Source organism: Trachemys scripta, chromosome 11, assembly GCF_013100865.1.
Source record: "Trachemys scripta elegans isolate TJP31775 chromosome 11, CAS_Tse_1.0, whole genome shotgun sequence".
Taxonomy (NCBI): Eukaryota; Metazoa; Chordata; order Testudines; family Emydidae; genus Trachemys; species Trachemys scripta.
In genome coordinates this window covers 25,768,174-25,787,705 of record NC_048308.1, presented here as the reverse complement: position 1 = coordinate 25,787,705, position 19,532 = coordinate 25,768,174, and the positions used below count along the sequence as shown (strand labels likewise).

At 39.4% G+C, this 19,532-nt stretch overlaps 1 protein-coding gene across 1 annotated transcript in view; it reads left to right on the top strand.

Moving 5' to 3' along the window:
* NEB (nebulin) overlaps positions 1 to 19,532 on the top strand; it is a 172,543-nt gene that overhangs the window by 14,731 nt on the left and 138,280 nt on the right. Inside the window, exons 13-30 of the mRNA XM_034786087.1 lie at positions 75 to 182; positions 276 to 380; positions 1,092 to 1,190; positions 3,816 to 3,920; positions 5,185 to 5,292; positions 5,376 to 5,489; positions 6,289 to 6,486; positions 8,510 to 8,617; positions 10,059 to 10,157; positions 10,792 to 10,896; positions 10,985 to 11,092; positions 11,940 to 12,251; positions 12,346 to 12,552; positions 14,478 to 14,582; positions 14,971 to 15,078; positions 16,641 to 16,952; positions 18,207 to 18,413; positions 18,691 to 18,795. Of these exons, the coding sequence (XP_034641978.1) occupies positions 75 to 182; positions 276 to 380; positions 1,092 to 1,190; positions 3,816 to 3,920; positions 5,185 to 5,292; positions 5,376 to 5,489; positions 6,289 to 6,486; positions 8,510 to 8,617; positions 10,059 to 10,157; positions 10,792 to 10,896; positions 10,985 to 11,092; positions 11,940 to 12,251; positions 12,346 to 12,552; positions 14,478 to 14,582; positions 14,971 to 15,078; positions 16,641 to 16,952; positions 18,207 to 18,413; positions 18,691 to 18,795 (2,613 nt within the window). The remainder of the gene's footprint in view (positions 1 to 74; positions 183 to 275; positions 381 to 1,091; positions 1,191 to 3,815; positions 3,921 to 5,184; positions 5,293 to 5,375; positions 5,490 to 6,288; positions 6,487 to 8,509; positions 8,618 to 10,058; positions 10,158 to 10,791; positions 10,897 to 10,984; positions 11,093 to 11,939; positions 12,252 to 12,345; positions 12,553 to 14,477; positions 14,583 to 14,970; positions 15,079 to 16,640; positions 16,953 to 18,206; positions 18,414 to 18,690; positions 18,796 to 19,532) is intronic.

Sequence of the window (19,532 nt, the reverse complement as noted above, 5' to 3'; positions counted from 1 at the left end):
TAATTGTTCCTGTATTTCAGACATGACTTTCTCAGTTATATATATTTATAAATATGTGATTTTTTTTCCTGCAGGTTAAATATAAAGATGCATATCAAAAGAATATTTTGGGACATTATGTAGGCAGCTATGAGAACCCATATCATACACACTACATGAATGTTGCAGCTATGAAGAGTGATGTAAGTATGACGGTGTTTGTGTTGATTTCACCATACTCTCAGTGCAAGGCAAGATCACTTTGCTTACTATCTAATGTCATTTTTATTCCCTAGAAAAATTACAAAGCAGATTACGAGGAGGACAAGACAAAATGCTACTTCCCTCAAACCATAACTCAAGAGTATGAAGTTATAAAGAAATTAGACCAGTGCAAAGATGTAAGTATGTGACAATAATTGTTGAAAGGAAACCAATTAGTTGCAGAAGGGACTCACCCAAAGTCCATGAAAGTCAATTGAAAGATTACTATTGACTTCCATGTGTTTTGGATGATTTGAACATGTGATTTTTAAAGGCCACATTCATATGTATTGTTTTCAGGAGTTTCTCATGACACCTAGTGGTCAGGATGTGCTTAGTCTATTTATTTTTTTCGGAGAGGTGTAACCACAGAAGGCTGCTGCTCTGCTCCATGTAGCGTTTTTCACATCAAATGTTCTAAACACAACTTTGCCCCCAGTTTTCTAATTTTTATAGAATAAATCATTGTGAGACCCACTGGATCAGGTTATAAATGCCATGTACACCTTGTATGTGGTAGATTGCAGGGCTGCTACTTGCAGGTCAGGTTTCTGTTCCAGATATGGACAGGTTACAGAGCTTCCTTTCCAGAGAGATACACAAGATGTGTTCACAATAAGATCCTTTAATGCAAACCCAAGCTCTGGCTGTTACCAGCTCTGCTAACTTATGTTACTCATGGCGCCACATAGTGGCTAATTATTATCATACAGTTTTATATTCCATTACAAGATGTATCATTACTGGGGGTACAGTTAGTATTTAGTAATGCAATATTACAGTATCTTAGATAGCAAACTTTATTTATATGTGTGTATTTGAAACATATTTTATTATTATTCCTCCAGAATACTTACAGAAAGCATCCTGATCAAATCAAATTTACACAAGTGACTGATTCCCCAGTACAAGTTCAAGCACAGATCAATACCAAGCAGCTGAGTGAAGTAAGTAGCCTGACAAATTAAGCAAAACATAACCGATCACATTTTCACACTGATTTATGTAAAATATTTCAACGACTCTTCTCTGACTTCCTCTTGTGACAGCTATGCTGTAATAGATCCAGTGCAGGTCAATGAGGTTACAGTAATAAACTATAGATAATGGCATGAGTCTCAAATTCAGATCAAGATTCAGATTTCAAATCCTCCTCAAAGTTGTGTTGTCTGATCTAGCCCATATTTATCCTGTATTCTGTTACCTCTGTATTTGTCTTACAGCTATAAGTAACTGATCGTTGTCAACCAGAATGTACTAAAAATTATTTACAGTTCTACCTAGGTGTCTGGTTTGCTTCAAATGTTGTTTAATAATAATTTCTGCTAAGTGGATTAAGAGGGGAAAGGCAAAAATGCAAATCTCAAAGTATCTACAGTAATTTCTTTGATACTTAGTGGATATCAAAATGGAAGGGTCAGCTCCAGTTATAGTCAGAAATAACATCAGGCCAATATAATGAAACAAAGTACTTTATTGTTGAACTGTTTTAGGACCAGTTCTACCCTCATTTACCACCCACTGAAGTCCATGGGATTTACATTTGTGAAAGTGAGGGCATAATTTGGACCTTCTGGCCTGATACTGCAAAGTGCTGAGCACTTCTTGAAAGATATTGAGTGCCCACACTTAATATTATCTTCCGTGGAAGCTGAGGGTACTCAGCACTTTGAGGTCTCTTATTCCAGAATAGTTAAACACAGTCTCCGCCCTGCCCCTTCATACCGAGTCTGTTACCAATATTGACATTATGTGATCCTATAAGAAAGCACACATTCATAAAACCCACTTGGAACAGTGGGCCAATTAATCTGGTCCAGTTGTCCTTCAACAAAACCTAACTGATGGCTGCCTCTGCATAGAAGCTCCAGTGCATAGAAAGGGTGGTTAAAAATCTTTTGACAAACTAATCAGCGACTTCTTGTGGTATTGAAATGATCTGGGTAAATAAATTGAGCGGGAGAGAGAGCTCAGTGGTTTGAGCATTGGCCTACTAAACCCAGGGTTGTGAGTTCAATCCTTGAGGGGGCCCACTTAAGGATCTGGGGGTTGGACTAGATAACCTCCTGAAGTCCCTTCCAACCCTGAGATTCTAGGATTCCAACTAGAACCTTCACAATGGAGGTCTGTATGGACGAACACAGTACCAGGCACTTGCTCATCAGTTTTAGCTCGGACATCACTCTTCATCATGTGCCAGCTGTATGGCCCTCAGACAGAATAAACCAAGATGGATTAACAGAATTGCTTGTTGGTCATGTCAAAAAGACATTGGTACTCTTTAACACATGTTCTGTAGAGAGGCAGTGTGTTCTAGTGGACTGGTACTCAGGAGATCTGGATTATATCCTTGGCCTGCTGGGTGACTTTGGACACACTTTCCCTCTCTGTGCCTCAGTTTCCCCATTATAATGGGAATAATGATCCTACCTCTTTTGTAAAGTGCTTTGAGATGTGTGGATGAAAAGTACTGCATTAGAGATTGGTGGTGTTATATGCTGAATGTGTTTCTATTATATTTTGTCATAATTACTTCAAGAAAAAACAGTGGAATTCTTCTGTGTCCAGGAAAAAAGGACAGTTCAGGTGGGATTGGTCCCATATTATTTATTCATTTTTAACAATGATCACAAACAATTGATTTATACGGCTAGGTCCCGATTGAAAGCCCATGGAAGTTAACGGAAAAGGCCCATAATTCTGCTGTGTTTGTTTTTGCAGCAAAGAATTGTGGACACTTAAAATAATGACAGATGTAACAGAATACTCGTAAGATGACATATTAAACTGATTAACTTTTTGCTTTAAAAATTGGAATGAATTTAGTGCTTGTAAGAGCAAAGAACTGGTTGGATCCAGACACTTTAAGGTCAAACATTGTGCAAGCTTCTATATATATATATATATTTCTGCCAACGCATCCCAATCCTGAAATGTAACACCTGTGCTATTCTAGTCCTGGATCTCGACCAAACTAACACTCCCAACTGAGTGGATTTAGTGCACGGACAGGAACCAGAATGAGATCATCAGTCTCATTTTCACTTGTGATTTAATTAAGATGGGAATCTATTTCTTCACAGGGGAAAGGCTAGTGCATTTACACACTGCGTTTTCTACTTTCTTGCCTTTCTACTTGATATGCAAAAATAAAAATCAGTTTCAAAATTGTTACTTAACTAGAACGGAGCTGAATTACTGATAACAAATGTAACTGTTGCAGACCTGGCTAAGGATTCTTATTCTTAAAGTAAAAAATTCTGGCCTAGCTGTTTAACTTGCATTAGTGAATGCACTAAAGACAGAACTAGAGTGTCAACTGGTGTAAACTGGCGTAGTTCCTCTGAAATCAGTGGGACTATGCTGATTCACAGCAGCTGAGGTTTTGGCTCATAGAGTGAGGATACATCTCAAATTCAGATAAGCAAAAAACAGAATATTGTAAAACTGAACTTTGATCTGAAACAAAAATTTACCCTCTTGTTTACCTCTTGTATTAACCAATCACTGTGACCTATCTATTGTCCCATGGACTGTACCTTTCTTATTTGAATATTTCTGATTGTTTTTAGTTGAATTATAAAGCTAAACACGAAAATGAGAAATTCAAATGCCACATGCCACCAGATGCTCCATTATTCCTCCAGTCCAGAGTCAATGCATATAATCTGAGTGATGTAAGTATTAATGTAACACCTTCCTGTAGATGACACGAAACATTCATAACAAAGCATTTAGACTTGCACCTGGAGTAAGAACTCTAAATAATACTGATGACAAGAATAAATATTAGGAGATGTGAAAAAACTCCAGATAACTAATACATTATATGTGTTTCATAGCACCTAGTAGAACCACTTATGGATCAGGTCCCCACTGAGCTGCACAAAATCAGAACAAAAAGGCGGTCCCTGCCCCAAGGAGCTTACAATCTAAATACAATACAAGAGGCAGCAGATAGATACAGACAGAGGGAGGAACACAGGTGAACAATGAGATAGTGATGGGCAGCGGTCATAGCTCACCAGCAGCCTAACCATTGTCAGTATAAAATGGATGGTCTTAAAGTGGAAATCAGTTATCTTTACACCCACTTCAACAATGGTGCAAAATAGTGTTTGTGTAAAAGAGAAGTAAGCTTGAAAAGTTTGATATGATAAACTGGTGTGACAAAGTTCCTCCTCTATCTTGGTGGGTCCTGTGCTTATTGGCGGATTTTCTTGCCTCAGAGATTCACCATGTGGGTTGGGGAACAGCCCAGAGTCCTTCCCCTCTGGAAGGGCCCACAGTCCAGGTCAATTGAGAGGTTTGGGGGGAACCCAGGCCCACCCTCTACTCCGGGTTCTAGTCCAGGGCCCTGTGGACTGCGGCTGTCTATAGTGCCTCCTGTAACAGCTGCATGACAGCTACAACTCCCTGGGCTACTTCTCCATGGCCTCCTCTAAACACCTTACTTATTCTCACCACAGGACCGTCCTCCTGGTGTCTGATAAGACTTGTGCTCCTCAGTCCTCCAGCAGCACACCCTCTCGCTCCCAGCTCCTCACACTCTTGCACTACAAACTGAAGTGAGCGCCTTTTTAAAACCCAGGTGCCCTGATTAGCTTGCCTTAATTGATTCTAACAGCTTCTTCTTAATTGGCTCCAGGTGTTCTAATTAGCCTGCCTGCCTTAACTGGTTCTAGCAGGTTCCTGATTACTCTAGTGCAGCGTCTGCTCTGGTCACTCAGGGAACAGAAAACTACTCATCCAGTGACCAGTATATTTACCCTCTACCAGACTCCTGTACCCGACTAGTCTGGGTCTGTCACACTGGGTTTAAATTAATGTTCTAAACAAACAACATGTTAATTAGAGGCTCAAAATATTGACAGTTATTTTATCCTCTAATTGATTAGTCGTTGATGTCATATCTTACCTCATTTATTTTCATGTCCTCAGAACTGGTACAAGTATGACTGGGAGAGATCTAAAGCTAAAAAATTTGAAATTAAAGTTGATGCAATTCCACTTCTTGCAGCTAGAGCGAACAGTAAAATTGCAAGCGATGTAAGTATGAAATATGAATGTAGCTGCGGTAGTTTAGTTGTAAATGTGAAGTGTGGTTTCTCATATATGTTCTCACTGTGCAGGTGGCATATAAGAAAGACTATGAACTAAGTAAAGGGAAAATGATTGGAGCCCTGAGCATTCATGATGATCCCAAGATGTTACATTCTGCAAAGGTGGCCAAACAGCAGAGTGATGTAAGTGTCTTTCTTTTATCGTTGTTGTTTATTCATTTATATACTGTGTGCCTGGCCTTTTATAGACATATCAGAGACAAAAGCTCCGTTCTAAGGCACTTACAGGCTAATTAGAAAATGTAAAGGTAGGTGGGGGAATGGCTCTTCTCCAACCCTCCCCATGCACCAGCTGTTTGTGTCTCAGCAGAACCCTTATTCTGCATGCAGAGCTGTGATACCACCTACACTCTGGCACTGCTGATGGTGTCTGGCCCCTCCCACAACATAGCATCCCTGAGATTCCTCAGTGTGCAGTCCCAATTAACTATGGGTGAAATTCTATCCAGAATGTGCCTTGTTTGTGTAACAGATTAATAAGGTGTGTGTCATATCCCTCTCTACTGGGTAATACATATGAAGGATAGCAGGCTACTACTGCTGCCAGCTAATGAAATTGCTCCCTTAGCTCAAGTGCTAAAGGTCTGTGCTCTGGTGTTGGACACTCTTGGCTTAAATCTGTCTGACAGCTAATGGTGGAGGTCATCACATTTGCTGATATCTCATTACAGTAGTTTCAAAATATAGATTAATGAAGGCAAATTATTTACCATTTTGTATCTGAGGAACTTCTTTAAAAATAATATTCTGTGCCTTATAATTCCATCTGTTTCTAATACAGCTCATGGAGTTAGCAGGTATTGAACTTATTTAAAACATTTGATGTTGCCAGGAAGTAACTTTCTTCTGAAAAGAATATCTGTTTTTACAAAACTGTTTTCTATGTTAATCCAAAACATATGTATTGAATTCCTTTCCACAGCATGAGTACAAGAAGGGCTATGAATTGTCAAAGAGCAGATATACAGCACCTCTGGACATGATTCCAATCACTCAGGCTAAGATATCTCAGGCTATCGCGAGCGGCATAGACTACAAGCATCTCCTACATAATTACTCTTATCCTCCTGACAGTATTAATGTGGAACTTGCAAAGAAGGCCTATTCTATGCAGAGTGATGTAAGTGGTCATGCTTTGATATGTGTGGTATTATGGACCAGTTCTATGAAGGTTCTGCTGATGCAAATGGGTTATTTACAATTCACTCTACGTGAAGTGTGAGTGCAAAGCATGCTGGTAGTTAGCATAAGTGCTGAAAATACAAAGCCTTCTAGAAATATATGATATTGACTAAAAGTATGTGTGCTATTACTGACCAGTTCTGTCAATGTAACTAACGTGGAGATCAGGGCTGGCTCCAAGTTTTCTGCCGTCCCAAGCGGCAAAAAAACAAACAAACACGGCAGTGCAGTTCAGCAGTAGGTTCTTCGCTCCCTTTCTTCCCTCGAAGAGGAAGAGAGGGACTCGCCGCCGAAGACCCGGACATGCTGCCCCAATAGCAGGCATAGTGCCGCCCCTTGGTATTGGCTGCCCCAAGTACCTGCTTCTTTAGCTGGTGCCTGGAGCCGACCCTGGTGGAGATACTCAAGGCTACAAATACTGTATGTGAAAAGGATTGTCTTAGATATGCACTGAAAAATGATATGCAAGAGTGACCTCTAAGGCAGAATGTACAGCTGCTAACTTGATTTTCTCTTTTAATGAATTTTCAGTAAACTGGCTGTGCATATATTATGGAGTCATGATAGTGACTCTGCAGTTCAAGTTGTAAATTACTTTCCATTATAAACCTTATTTTGACTTAAGTCACACCCCTACTCTAACTTTCTCAAAAAACAATCAGAAGTCTTCTTCATCTGAAATGTTTATGATTGGTTGCCATGGTTCAGGGCAAGCTTCACCTCTGACCCCTTCCTTCATCTCTCTGAGTTGGCCCCCTCTAGGTCTTAGGCCTAAAGTCTTCACCTGCATTGTGGTGGAATTCCACAATTCTCCCACTCTTAGACTAGGTCTCCAGACCCCATTGTACTATAAACCTGAGGGAGAGGGTGAAGGTCATGCCCCCTCTGTGCCCTCAGGCCTGCCAAGGGACCCTTACTGGAAATGGGAAGAATCCTGACTCACTCCTCTTTTAGTGCCAGATGTAGAAAAGATGAGACGAGGGGAGCCATAAGCCATGTGAAACATAGAGGCAGACCCCCTCATCATGCAGTTTTTCCACAAAGGAAAAATCCCTTCCAGACCCTGGAACTGGTGATCAACCCTGCTGCTGGCATCACCAGAGATCCAGCATACTAGTTTAAGGGTGCAAAGGGAAACAGGAAGCCCACAATGGCTACTCTACCCAGACAGCAACTGATATCAATCCCTGTCCCTCCCCTCCACCATCACCAGAAAGGAGCCAATCACTAGCCCTGCACCACATGTACCATCCATTGGCCCAGGCCCAGATTCAGCATGTGACCCCCTCCTCTCCTCTCCCTCCCTGGAGCAGGGGGAGAGAAGAGAAGAAACAGCCCCAACATACTGAAGGCAAAGTGTGTGTGTGTTGGGGGGTGGGTGTCAGGAAAGAAGAGGTGCTCATGTAACACTGCCTCAATTGCTCTCAGTTGAGATCTCTCCCCCAACCCCAAAATGTGTCTCCACTGCTAGCAGCCCACCCAGGTAGCGAGATGAGCTGTTAGTTTATAAGCATTATTATGGCTCTTATTACCATAGCAATTGAGTACCTGAACAGTATAAAAAATAACTCTTTGTTTAAGGTATAGGTATTCCCAACCTTAATTATATCTTTGCAAAGGTCTTCTTTTGTGAATAGAATACAGTGAAGCCCCTTTAATGGGAACCAGGTGAATGCATTCAAGTTAACAGGAGATTCATGAATGCATTCAAGGGAGCACAGATATCTAAACTTTTATCATGAAGGAAGAGCCCATCATGCTGATAGTGTAATAAAGATATAGAGGCCTCTCTATATTTTGTAAGGACATTCCCCTTTGCCTCCTAGGCAATTCCAGTTTTGTTGATATAAAAATTAACATTTCAAGCTTCCTTACAGCTATGACTGTTTGAAACATGGATAATTCAGACCAATGTAAGTGTTCTCTTTTCATTGGACTCCTCATTTGTCTTTCTGTTCCAGAATGAATATAAATCTGACTACAATAGCTGGATGAAAGGTTGTGGCTGGGTGCCATTTGGGTCCATGGAAGCAGAGAAGGCTAAGAGAGCTACAGACATTCTCAATGAGGTAAAGAAATGCAATGTGATTAAATTAATTACTATTCCAATCAAGTGCACACCAGAGCAATATTAAGGCAACAAGGCACTACTCTTCACACTGTATATCATGCTGTTCATTTACATGTGAAATACCCTTTCAACTAATCCATGCCTTTAATGGAGTTCCTTGCAAGATCAGTCCAATGGGTAAAGAGTATTTGATACGAATACTGATATTCACCAATATTAAAAACACATGTTCTTTCATGCATTGGTTTCCTCCTACACAACATTTAAGGGCTCTTGTTACTGAGCAGTGTTTGGGGCTATAAAGAGCGTTCCTGGAGGCGGAACATCATTCCTGCTAGTTCTGAGTATCACTGACACAAAGAGTGCCGGGCCCGCTTTCCACAATTGTTTTGAACCAACAAGAAAGAAAAAAATAGGCAAAACAAGAAGATTTCCTTCAGATCTTCCTGAGGTTGAAAAGGCAGCTCAGCAAAATTCGCTCAGTTTTTAGATCACAACCATCATCAGCAAAGAATCAGAGAGCTGCCATTATTTCCTATTTCACATACGATAGGCTGAAGTTAGACAGGAGAGTTGTAGTGAACAAAAATAAACGTAATGATTGGTGGATATCCTGCCACCAATCTGCATTCAAATTCATCTTGACTTCTACTAACACTGCAGGATATGGTCTGATGTCTTCTTTTAGGAGTAAATTAGGCACACCACACATCCAATGGCAAGTGCTTATATAATTTTCTGAGGCCTGCAATGAAACTTTACCTAACGGCAAATTTGATGGTTTGGTCCAGGTTTGCAATTTATGCATATGGATGTTTTTTCTCCAGTTGTCTTTTTCACCTACACTTGTCTGTTTGCGATTGCTTTTTGACTTCAATGGGATGATGGATAAATGACTAAGCTGAAAGTATGATCACTATCATTATAGATTGCAATATGATGCATAGGAAACGGAAGATACTGGACCAAATTCTATTTTTTCTCATGCCTGTGCAACCCAGTGAAGGCTATGAGGTTGTAAAGGAGTAAAGAAAGCAGAATAGGGTCAAGAGCTTCCATTAGTGCCAATGGAAGATATGCACCAAGGTCAACATTTTAAAGTGTGTGTACTTACATTGCGTGTGCAAAATATGCACACGAGAGCATGAACTGGTAACAAAAGTGTGCAAAATCATATCTCTCCGTATGCTTTTCCATTTTGAAAGTACAGTGGCATGTTCATACACACAAATGTTGCAAATGCAACACAGTAATTGTTTGTTTATGAAAATACCTAATGTCACTACGATTAAAATTTTCTTTGTATATAAGGACACGTCTGATGTAAAATTACATTGTTATCCTATGTTCACTTTTACAAAGAGGTGCAATGGAAATAGATGAAAAGGTGTTTTTAGCCATCAAGGAAATGTAACATTGACTTTTTATTTTCTGAACAGAAAAAATATCGCCAGCATCCGGACACTATTAAATATACCCAGATTGAAGATGAGCCTGTTACAGTACAGGCTAAAATCAACCAGGCCCAGAGGAGTGATGTAAGTGCTGATATTTCTAGTGGACTTATATACATTAACAAATTGAATTCTGAAGTCAAATGCGCCAGTTCACCTCTTCTTAAAGTGCTATCAGACAAATCCTGCCCCTCCCTTGATTGGTGTGATGTCCCCACATGCAGTGCAGTCAATGTGGTTCCACTGCACAAGAGGCAAATTCAGGCCTGGTTCAGGCAGGTGAAACTTAATTCAAGTAATCCGAGTTTCCTCGGTGATACCTATACACAAGACCTCTCCTTACTGAGTGCCTTTTATCTTAAGGGCACTCATGAAATTATCCTCAAATGTACTGAGTACAATTCATTGTGTTACCAGAAAATAACATCTGTTGGGGAACCAGATTTTGTCAGTCACTCAAATGGTTGGTTACCACAGGTTTGAGAATGTGTGTGTACATGTAGGTATTATACTCTCTCAGTGAAATTATGGCCCTGTTGAAGTTAATGGGCGTTTTGCCATTCACTTCAATGGGCCTAGGATTTCACCTTTTAAATAACAGTACTGTATACATAAAAGTATTACTATTATGGAAGATATTATATGACTCAGCATGTTTTAAGCATTTATAATTTATCAGCATTTGACTGACAAATTTATTTTTTACTTTCTGTTGCAGATATTATATAAAGCCAAAGGTGAGGCTATAATTCACAATTATCACCTACCTCCAGACATGCCCCAGTTTATCCAGGCTAAAGTTAATGCCTACAATATTAGTGATGTAAGTTTACGTTGGAGTAAGAGCACTTGATTTAACATAAAGTAATGGAGGCTTAGATTTTTATTTCAAAAGTGACATTTTCTTCCAGAACTACTACAAAATGGACATGGAAGACTTAAAATCAAAAGGATATGACCTAAGAAATGATGCTATTTCTATCCGAGTTGCCAAGGCTGCTAGACAGGCTGCCAGCGATGTATGTACATCCCATTTCATGTAACTATTAGTTACATGTAGTGATGATTTATTTTAAAATAGGTTGCATTTCTATTACATCTGAGGGATTGTTTATTGAGGTGGGGTTTTATTGAATTCTTTGCTGGGTTAATTTTCTGAATGCTTTAATAGACTGTGAGTCTGTTTTTTAAATTATTGTTTTGTTACTTAACTAATGTATTTTAATGATACATAAGTGTCAAGAAAAATCTGACACTCATTTTTAACACGCATTGAATAAATAAAACATCACCAACTCTACTGTAATGAAGAGAGACAATGAGGTCTCCTGTTCTAGTCACAGTCCTATGTCCAAGGAATACCGGAGTTATTATCATAACTCTGTCGGTAATTGGAGCCTGGTCTTAAAGTCATGGAAAGACTCCCAATGACTTCAGTGGGCTTTGGAACAGATTTTTGGTGTGTAACCTTGGGGAAGTCACTTAATATACCTCTGACTTCCCTCCTCCTCCATGTGCAGTATTGGGATAATAATACCTACGTGGGGGTGGGGGGAAGCTGTGAGGATTAATTAGTTAATATTTGTACAGCAATGAAAATGTAAAGAGATATAAGTATTAAGTTTTATTATGATTATTTTAATGATAAACAATTACAATTGTTGCAATTTAATAATTATAATTTCCCTAGAATTGCTTCCTTATAAATGGGGGTTCTTTTTTTTTTTTTTGGCTTTTTGTACCCTGCAAAAAAGGGGGCTAGTAAGGTGTAACAATAAGTGTTTCTTACAAATTGCTTCCTTATAAATGGGGGTTTAAATTGCTCACTAAAGAAAGTGTATTTTATGTCTGATTGTGCTTTGACAGGTCCACTATAAAAAAGACTATGAACTTGCCAAGGGTAAACTTGTTGGCTTCCAAAGCCTCCAGGATGACCCCAAACTGGTTCACTATATGAATATAGCCAAGATGCAGTCCGAGCGGGAATACAAGAAAGATTATGAGAAAACAAAAACCAAATACAACATCCCATTAGATATGGTCAATGTTGTGGCCGCCAGGCAGGCTCAGGACATTGCCAGCAATGTTAATTACAAGCAGCTGATCCACAATTACACTTACTTACCTGATGCGATGAACTTGGAACTCTCCAAAAACATGATGCAGATACAGAGTAATGTAAGTAACATGCTTCTTTGTGCAGAATGTACCCAGAGGGATCAGGCAAAGGCAAACATAACTATCTGATCTGCGTGGTCACTTCTTTTTGTAGCATGCCTACAAAGAAGACTATGATAACTGGATGAAAGGCATTGGCTGGATCCCCATTGGTTCATTGGATGTAGAGAAAGCTAGAAAAGCAGGAGAAGCCCTGAATGAGAATAAATATCGTCAGCACCCAGACACCATCAAATTTACCAGTGTGGTGGACTCCCCGGTTATGGTCCAAGCTAAACAGAATACACTTCAACTCAATGATGTGAGTAAGCCTGGGAGAAAGGGAACATAACAAAATAAGGAAGTGTCTACAGAAATATCTATATCTACATACCGGTTTAAGTGAAATAAACAATCACACTATTTCCCTGTAAGTGGTTATTACATCTGTGGAAAGATATTTCTGTACCAAAGAGAAAAACAGTGTGTGTGTGTGGGGGGGGGGGGGGGGTCTGCAGTTTTTAGAGTTGTGATATTAATATAGTCTGATATGAGCATATACACACAAAACCCCAATGAACATGTATAATGGGTTTTGTACTGAGTATCTCTGCTGACTTCAGTGGACTTACTCCTAATTCCAATGATTCATAGATTTTAAGGCCAGAAATGATTGTTATGATCATCTAGTCTGATCTACTGCACAACAGAGGCCATAAAACCTCACCCAGCATTTTACACTGTGGTTCCTGAGAGCAGTATCGGCTAGATCTTCAGCTAGTGTAAATCACTGTAGCTCAAAGGGTGAAATCCCAGCCCTGTTGAAGTCAATGGTAACATTTCCATTCACTTCAATAGGGCCAGCATTTTATCCAAAAGAGCTATGCTATTCTGATTTGTAGCAGCTGAGGATCTGGCCCATATTTTAAATTGCAACACTGAAATGAATTAAAAATATTTTTACAACTGTATGTGCAACTACAGATATCACACAAAGTTTACACCCTCAGACTTATTGACTCTCAGGGAGTCCAGTCCAGATTTGTAAAGGTATTTAGGCATTGCTGCACTTAGCATTGCAACACCTCAGTCTCATTTTCAAAAGGGATTTATGCACTAGGAGCTTAAATCCTATTGACTGTCGATGGGATTTTGATTCCTAAGTGCCTAAACCCTTTTTGAAAATAAGACTTAGGCTCCTAAACCAGTTAGGTATTGCAACGCTGGAGTGCGGCAATAGCTAAATACACCTCTACCTCGATAGAACGCTGTCCTTGGGAGCCAAAAAATCTTAACGCGTTATAGGTGAAACCGCGTTATATCGAACTTGCTTTGATCCGCTGGAGTGCGCAGCTTCCCCCCTCCCGGAGCACTGCTTTACCGCGTTATATCAGAATGCGTGTTTTAACGGGTCGCATTATGTCGAGGTAGAGGTGTACCTTTAAAAATTGGAGCCTCCCTCTATGATGACACAATTAAATTTGTAAGATAAAGCACTTTTAGCTTCACTGGATAAAGGGTGACCATACAAAACAGATTCAGGGTTTTAGTTCACACTCCAAGATCAGAATGACCATTGTGAACTTATGAAACTGAAAAGGACAGGAGAATCTCCCTGATCTTCCTTTCATTAATCCATACGCTTTGCCATCTTCACAAAAACCTTCCAGTCCTTGGAAAGGTTTAATAGTAAAACATTATGGTGAGGTGCCATTTTACTAAGTCTTTTTAGAATATACTTACAGTATATTTACTTCCATTTTAAGTATTAGCATAAATACTTAAATCCAAACAGAACTGTCAAATTTAATGGACACACTACATTTTCCTGTCTTGTGGTGTTCCCATCTTCACTAATTCATAAAATTCAATAAATCACAATATGTTTTTTAGTCATTGCAAGGTAGCCAGGTTCTGCTCTGTATTACAATTCCTTATCATTTTCTTGTGCTGTCTCTCTTTCACAGATGGGTATGTTTCTATGTGCATTTGTTTCATACTAATGTTTAATTTTTCTATATGTGCTTTTCCTCTGGTGGAACAACTTATGGCATGATATTTATATCATATAGGCTAGTACATAGCCTGTAAAATCAGAGCCTGTGCATGAAAGTGCAGTTACTGATTTTATGAGATAGGTGGCAATATATGTCTGTGAGACCAAACTTGAGCCCTCTGTTAATACACAGTGATCTGAAGTTCATTATGCTTGGAAAGAAGTGATTAACTATGTCATGTGTTTTGCAGAGGTTATACAAATCTTCAGGAGAGGAAGTCAAACATAAATACACCATGACACCAGATGTCCCGCAGTTTATCCAGGCTAGATACAATGCAGCCAACATCAGTGATGTAAGTGGTTTCTTGAAGAATATGACTAAGTCACATGCTGTTAATGAAATAAGTAGTGACGAGTAGTGTAAGCTACATAATATGTCCAAATAATGATACCACATAAGCAATTCACCTGGCTTTTGGTTGGTATGCAGATGCAGTTCTACATAATCAAATTATAATAAAATAGTTGCTGTCATTGTTATTTTATCATTTGAATTTGCAAACCAGTATAGCTTATTTACTGTGGATGTAATCTAATAAATGATGAACGAGGTACATGGTACCACTACATCATCCAGATCCTGCAATACTTATAGTAGTTCAGAAGTAACTATTTGAATTGTGTGCAGTTCACATGGTGCTATTAACCCTCCTGAATAATATTTGAATTTTCTTTTTTTAGGCATATTATAAACACGATTACCATGATTTGATAGCCAAGGGGAACAATGTGTTAGGTGATGCTATTCCATTTACTCTAGCTAAGGCCTCAAGAAACATTGCTAGTGACGTAAGTATCAATTTCAGGTAAATTTTATGTCATTTCTCAACAAAAATCGTACATTATAGGCCAGATTGTGAACCCCTTACCCCCATTAGCGAGCAGTTACTCACACAAGAAGTCTCTTTGGAGTCACAAGTGTGAGTAACAGATTCTCAGTCTGGCTCAAAATGTTAGTTTAAGTAATAAATTCTCTAATAGAATATTTAGGGCCAGATCCTCAGCTGGAGTAATTGGACATAGGTCTGCTGAAGTCAGTGGAGCTCTGTCCACTTACGATAACTGAAGATCTGGCCTTTTAAAATTTAATGCTTGTTGAAAACGCTTATAAAGATTATTTTACTTCAATTTTCTTAACATAATCACTAATGAGGTCTCCTTAGGGTAGGCAGCTTACCCTTTACCTGCTCTGGTTTGAGTTAGATAAAGTGTGATTTTTATTGGCTTTGCAAATTGGCTCTGATCCTGCACCTTTTATGTGACACTTTTGCCTTACCCTCTCTCAGAAGTTGCTAGCCTGCTCTGGCAGAGATGCTATATATCCAGCCTCATTGTTTGGTCATAGTTTCCCCCACAGTTTTGTGTCATTCTGTTTCCACCTTCTCTGCGTGGGCAGTGAGAGACTGACTTCCAACAGGATCCTCTTTCCCTTCAGCTATGGTGGTTTGCCAGCATTACTATATGGAAAGGATTTGAGAAGACTGCTGATAAAACAGATTGTTCTAGTAGCAAAATGGGAAGAGGCCTATTTTATTCTGATCTCATTGCTTTATATAAACAGAAGCTGCTGTGGTGTCTGTTTTAATCCATTTGTCATAGATGGCTATATGACAAAGCTATTAAACAGCATAATCTGGCTATGGTAAATTGCCAGATAATCTATTGCATGCACATTGCAGTGGCATGATACACTTCATCCTGGGACATATTTTGCCATAGAGTGGAGGGGGAACCTACGTACGGCTCAGCAGGCTTTATTGTGCTAATTGCACAAACTGGAGGCTGATCCAGTGATTTTAAATCACTAGAGGGGAGCTGGCCAGTTGTGTTCAGTTTATTTGCCATAGCTAAATGATTGATTGACCAGTTGCTGGGAAATTGTTCTAATACAACATATGGGCCTTGTTAACCAAGGACTTCCTTTGTAAGTTTCTCTTCACTGCTCTCTCACTGGTGCAGCTCCACAAGTAGTAGCAGTAGTGGAAGTGCTAGTGTTGGCAGAGCTCCCGCCTTCACCATAGTGTTGTGTGAAATCTGTTCTGTACAGGGGTAGGCACTTGTGCCCTGTTTACACTAGTGCTCACACCATTACTACCCCCATTGCTACACTGCTAGTAGGGCAATATTGGGATATTTCCAAGAAAGTCTAGTATACATACAGACACTGGGTATTCCATTTGTGATGGCTGACCCATCTGAACTACCTGCACCTCCTCCAGTACTTTCCCCAAAGAGCATTACAAGAAAGGACACCTTTCTGTTGTCTAAACATTAAATCTAGATATCAATATACATATCCAATAGATATGCAAAGTACATTTACCCTCCTCTCCCTCTCCCTCTCCCTCCAGTATAAATACAAAGAAGCTTATGAAAAGGCAAAAGGAAAACATGTTGGTTTCAGAAGTGTGCGTGATGATCCCAAACTTGTTCATTATATGAATGTGGCAAAGTTGCAGTCTGAGCGCGAGTACAAGAAGGACTATGAGAAGACCAAGACCAACTATCATACACCTGCTGATATGGTCAGTATCCAGGCTGCTAAACAGTCTCAAGACATAGCCTCCAATACCCACTACAAACATCTGATCCACCATTACACGTATCTGCCGGATGCCATGAATGTTGAACTTACGAAGAACATGATGCAAATTCAAAGTAATGTAAGTGTTTCAACTTTGCCAATTTCATAGTTGCTTAAAAACAATACAATGCATCCCAAGAAAAGTAGAATAAAAGTTTGATTATTATTATCTGGAAGGTCCCATTGCTGTGTTGGAACTCAGCATATCCCTGTACAAAATTTTAAGTAGACTTTATTATCTATTTGGGGGGAAACTATACAATTTTACTTTGGCAGCTGATGCTTTGGAGGTGTTACATTCCTGGCTAGAGTCCTACTCAATGGGATTTTTGGCATGTGTGTACTATTAGATTGTACTTTTGGAATACTGAATTCATAGGACTTTTTAAAATGCCTTTTATCACACTTGAGCACAAAACTGATTCTTTGTTTTGCAATGCACCCCATTTTTGTTTGGTTAACTGAGGAGCTATTTTGAAAGCTCCTTGATCTTGTCCTCATCTCAAACTGAGACCACATAATAACGAGGTGGCTCCTTATCAGCGAGAGTGGGCAAAAATATAACTATTATTATTAGAAAGTCAACCCAATACAGGGAACCAACATAGGACACTACATTCCACTTAAACCCTTCATGGGTTGTGCAGGAATGGGGTTTCAGTTGGCTGAGTGAACATTGCACTCTGCACTGCAGAACTGGTTTCTGAACCAGCCTCTGCAAGGCCAGCATGGAAGATCAGTTTGAGAGTAGGTTGGGGGCAGGTCAAGGGAGGAGCCATGGATTGAGTGGTCCCAACCTCCCAGCACGTCACCTGCAAAGATACCCTGGGTTTTATGCAGGTGGAGTAAATTTCACCCACAGTGCTATAAATTTCACATGTTATACAACAGGTGAAATATGGCAAACAAAAATCCAAATCATTGCCCTAAAGAGTTTATTATTGTAAAAGCAAGTCCAGTCTAGTCCTATACAATGCAGAACAAACAAAGAATGCTCAGGGTCACTGTGTTGTAGCAGGAGTGTTTTAAGAATACGTGGGACCGTAGAAGGGGAAGAGAGAATGAACTTGGTAAATATTAATTGAGGGTCTACCAAATGTATGAAACAAGATATGTAGGGCACTCAGGACAATTATAGAGAAGTGTAAAAAGGGTAAAGCAAAGCTTTCTGTTTCTCCAATAAGAAACTATAAACATTTTCTGTCAAATGCAGACCACACTGACTAGGTCACGTTGTGGTCTGCATTTGAATTATCACTTTGAATAGAAGGAATGCTATTCAATGGGAAATTGTTTGCAATCTTTGACCAATTTAGGATTTGTCTTTTTTCAGAACTTGTACAAACAAGATTACAACAGCTGGTTCAAAGGTATTGGATGGAGCCCTCTGGGTTCTCTGGATGTTGAAAAGGTTAAAAAAGCCGGAGAGGCATTAAATGAAAAGAAATATCGCCAGAACCCAGACACCTTCAGGTTCACAAGTCTACCAGACTCAATGCCAATGGTTTTGGCTCAGCACAATACCAAGCAACTGAGTGAGGTAAACAGTTTCTCCACACACTACTATGGACAGGACAGAATTTGTCAGTTGTATATGTTCCTGATTCGTTGTCTTATACCATTGTTGTGATATGCATGTATTGAAATACAAAGACTCAAATGTAATCTAATAGACCTTTTGCGTTTTAAGGGCTATACATGTAGTAAAACTGGAGTTTATCAGTAAGTGTTAAACATTGCTACTTGTATATGATTAAGCTGATGCGACCTGCCTTGTATCTTGTAAAAGAGATATTGTGTATTATTTTCCTTCTTAGATAAATTATAAGCAGGAGGGTGAGAAACTGAAACACAAATACACTCTGGACCCTGATGTTCCTCAATTTATTCAAGCCAAGGTCAACGCATTAAACATGAGTGATGTGAGTATTTGACAATAAATTATTCAATTATTATTGTGTATTAGTATTCTATTTATGGGGTTTTTAGTATATTTATGGTGTAAAATTTGAATACTGAAAATGTATAACACCCTAGTTCAGCAAAAGCTCTTGCCTGCATGCATGTGCTTAAAGCTAAATGTGTGCTTTAAGTGCCTTGTTGAATACAGGTGGATGTAACATATGCTTTAGTGCTTTGCTGCACTGAGGCCTAAATGACTAGTTAGAAATAATAAGAAACTCAGAATATCATTTAATGTCCAGATTCAGTTCAGTGTGGAGGTTGAAATTCTTTCTTTACTTCACTTAGAGGAGGGACAATAGTTCAATCTCTATGACTAGTCAATCCTTAGCTTTAGTATCTATCTGTGTTTCTAGCCTATCACTGTAAGGTTCTCTGCTGAGACTGCCAGCAAGGGAACGATGGAGCCCTTTCATAGCAATTAGAATAGTGAATTTGGTGATGAGGACATTTGCCCTCTAGGAACTGGCCAGAGATCACCAACTCCTTTTATATAGTCCGGTCGATAACATCAAGTCATTTTGAACTACTGCCAACCTGGTGTCAGGGTCACACCAGCAACTGAGAGAGATTCTGTTACCAATCCCTGAACTAACCACTCTGCTTCCTGCAGTTTACTTAAGATGATAGGACCTAATCCTAGGGTTACCATACGTCTGGATTTTCCCGGACATGTCCGGCTTTTGGGGGCTCAAAT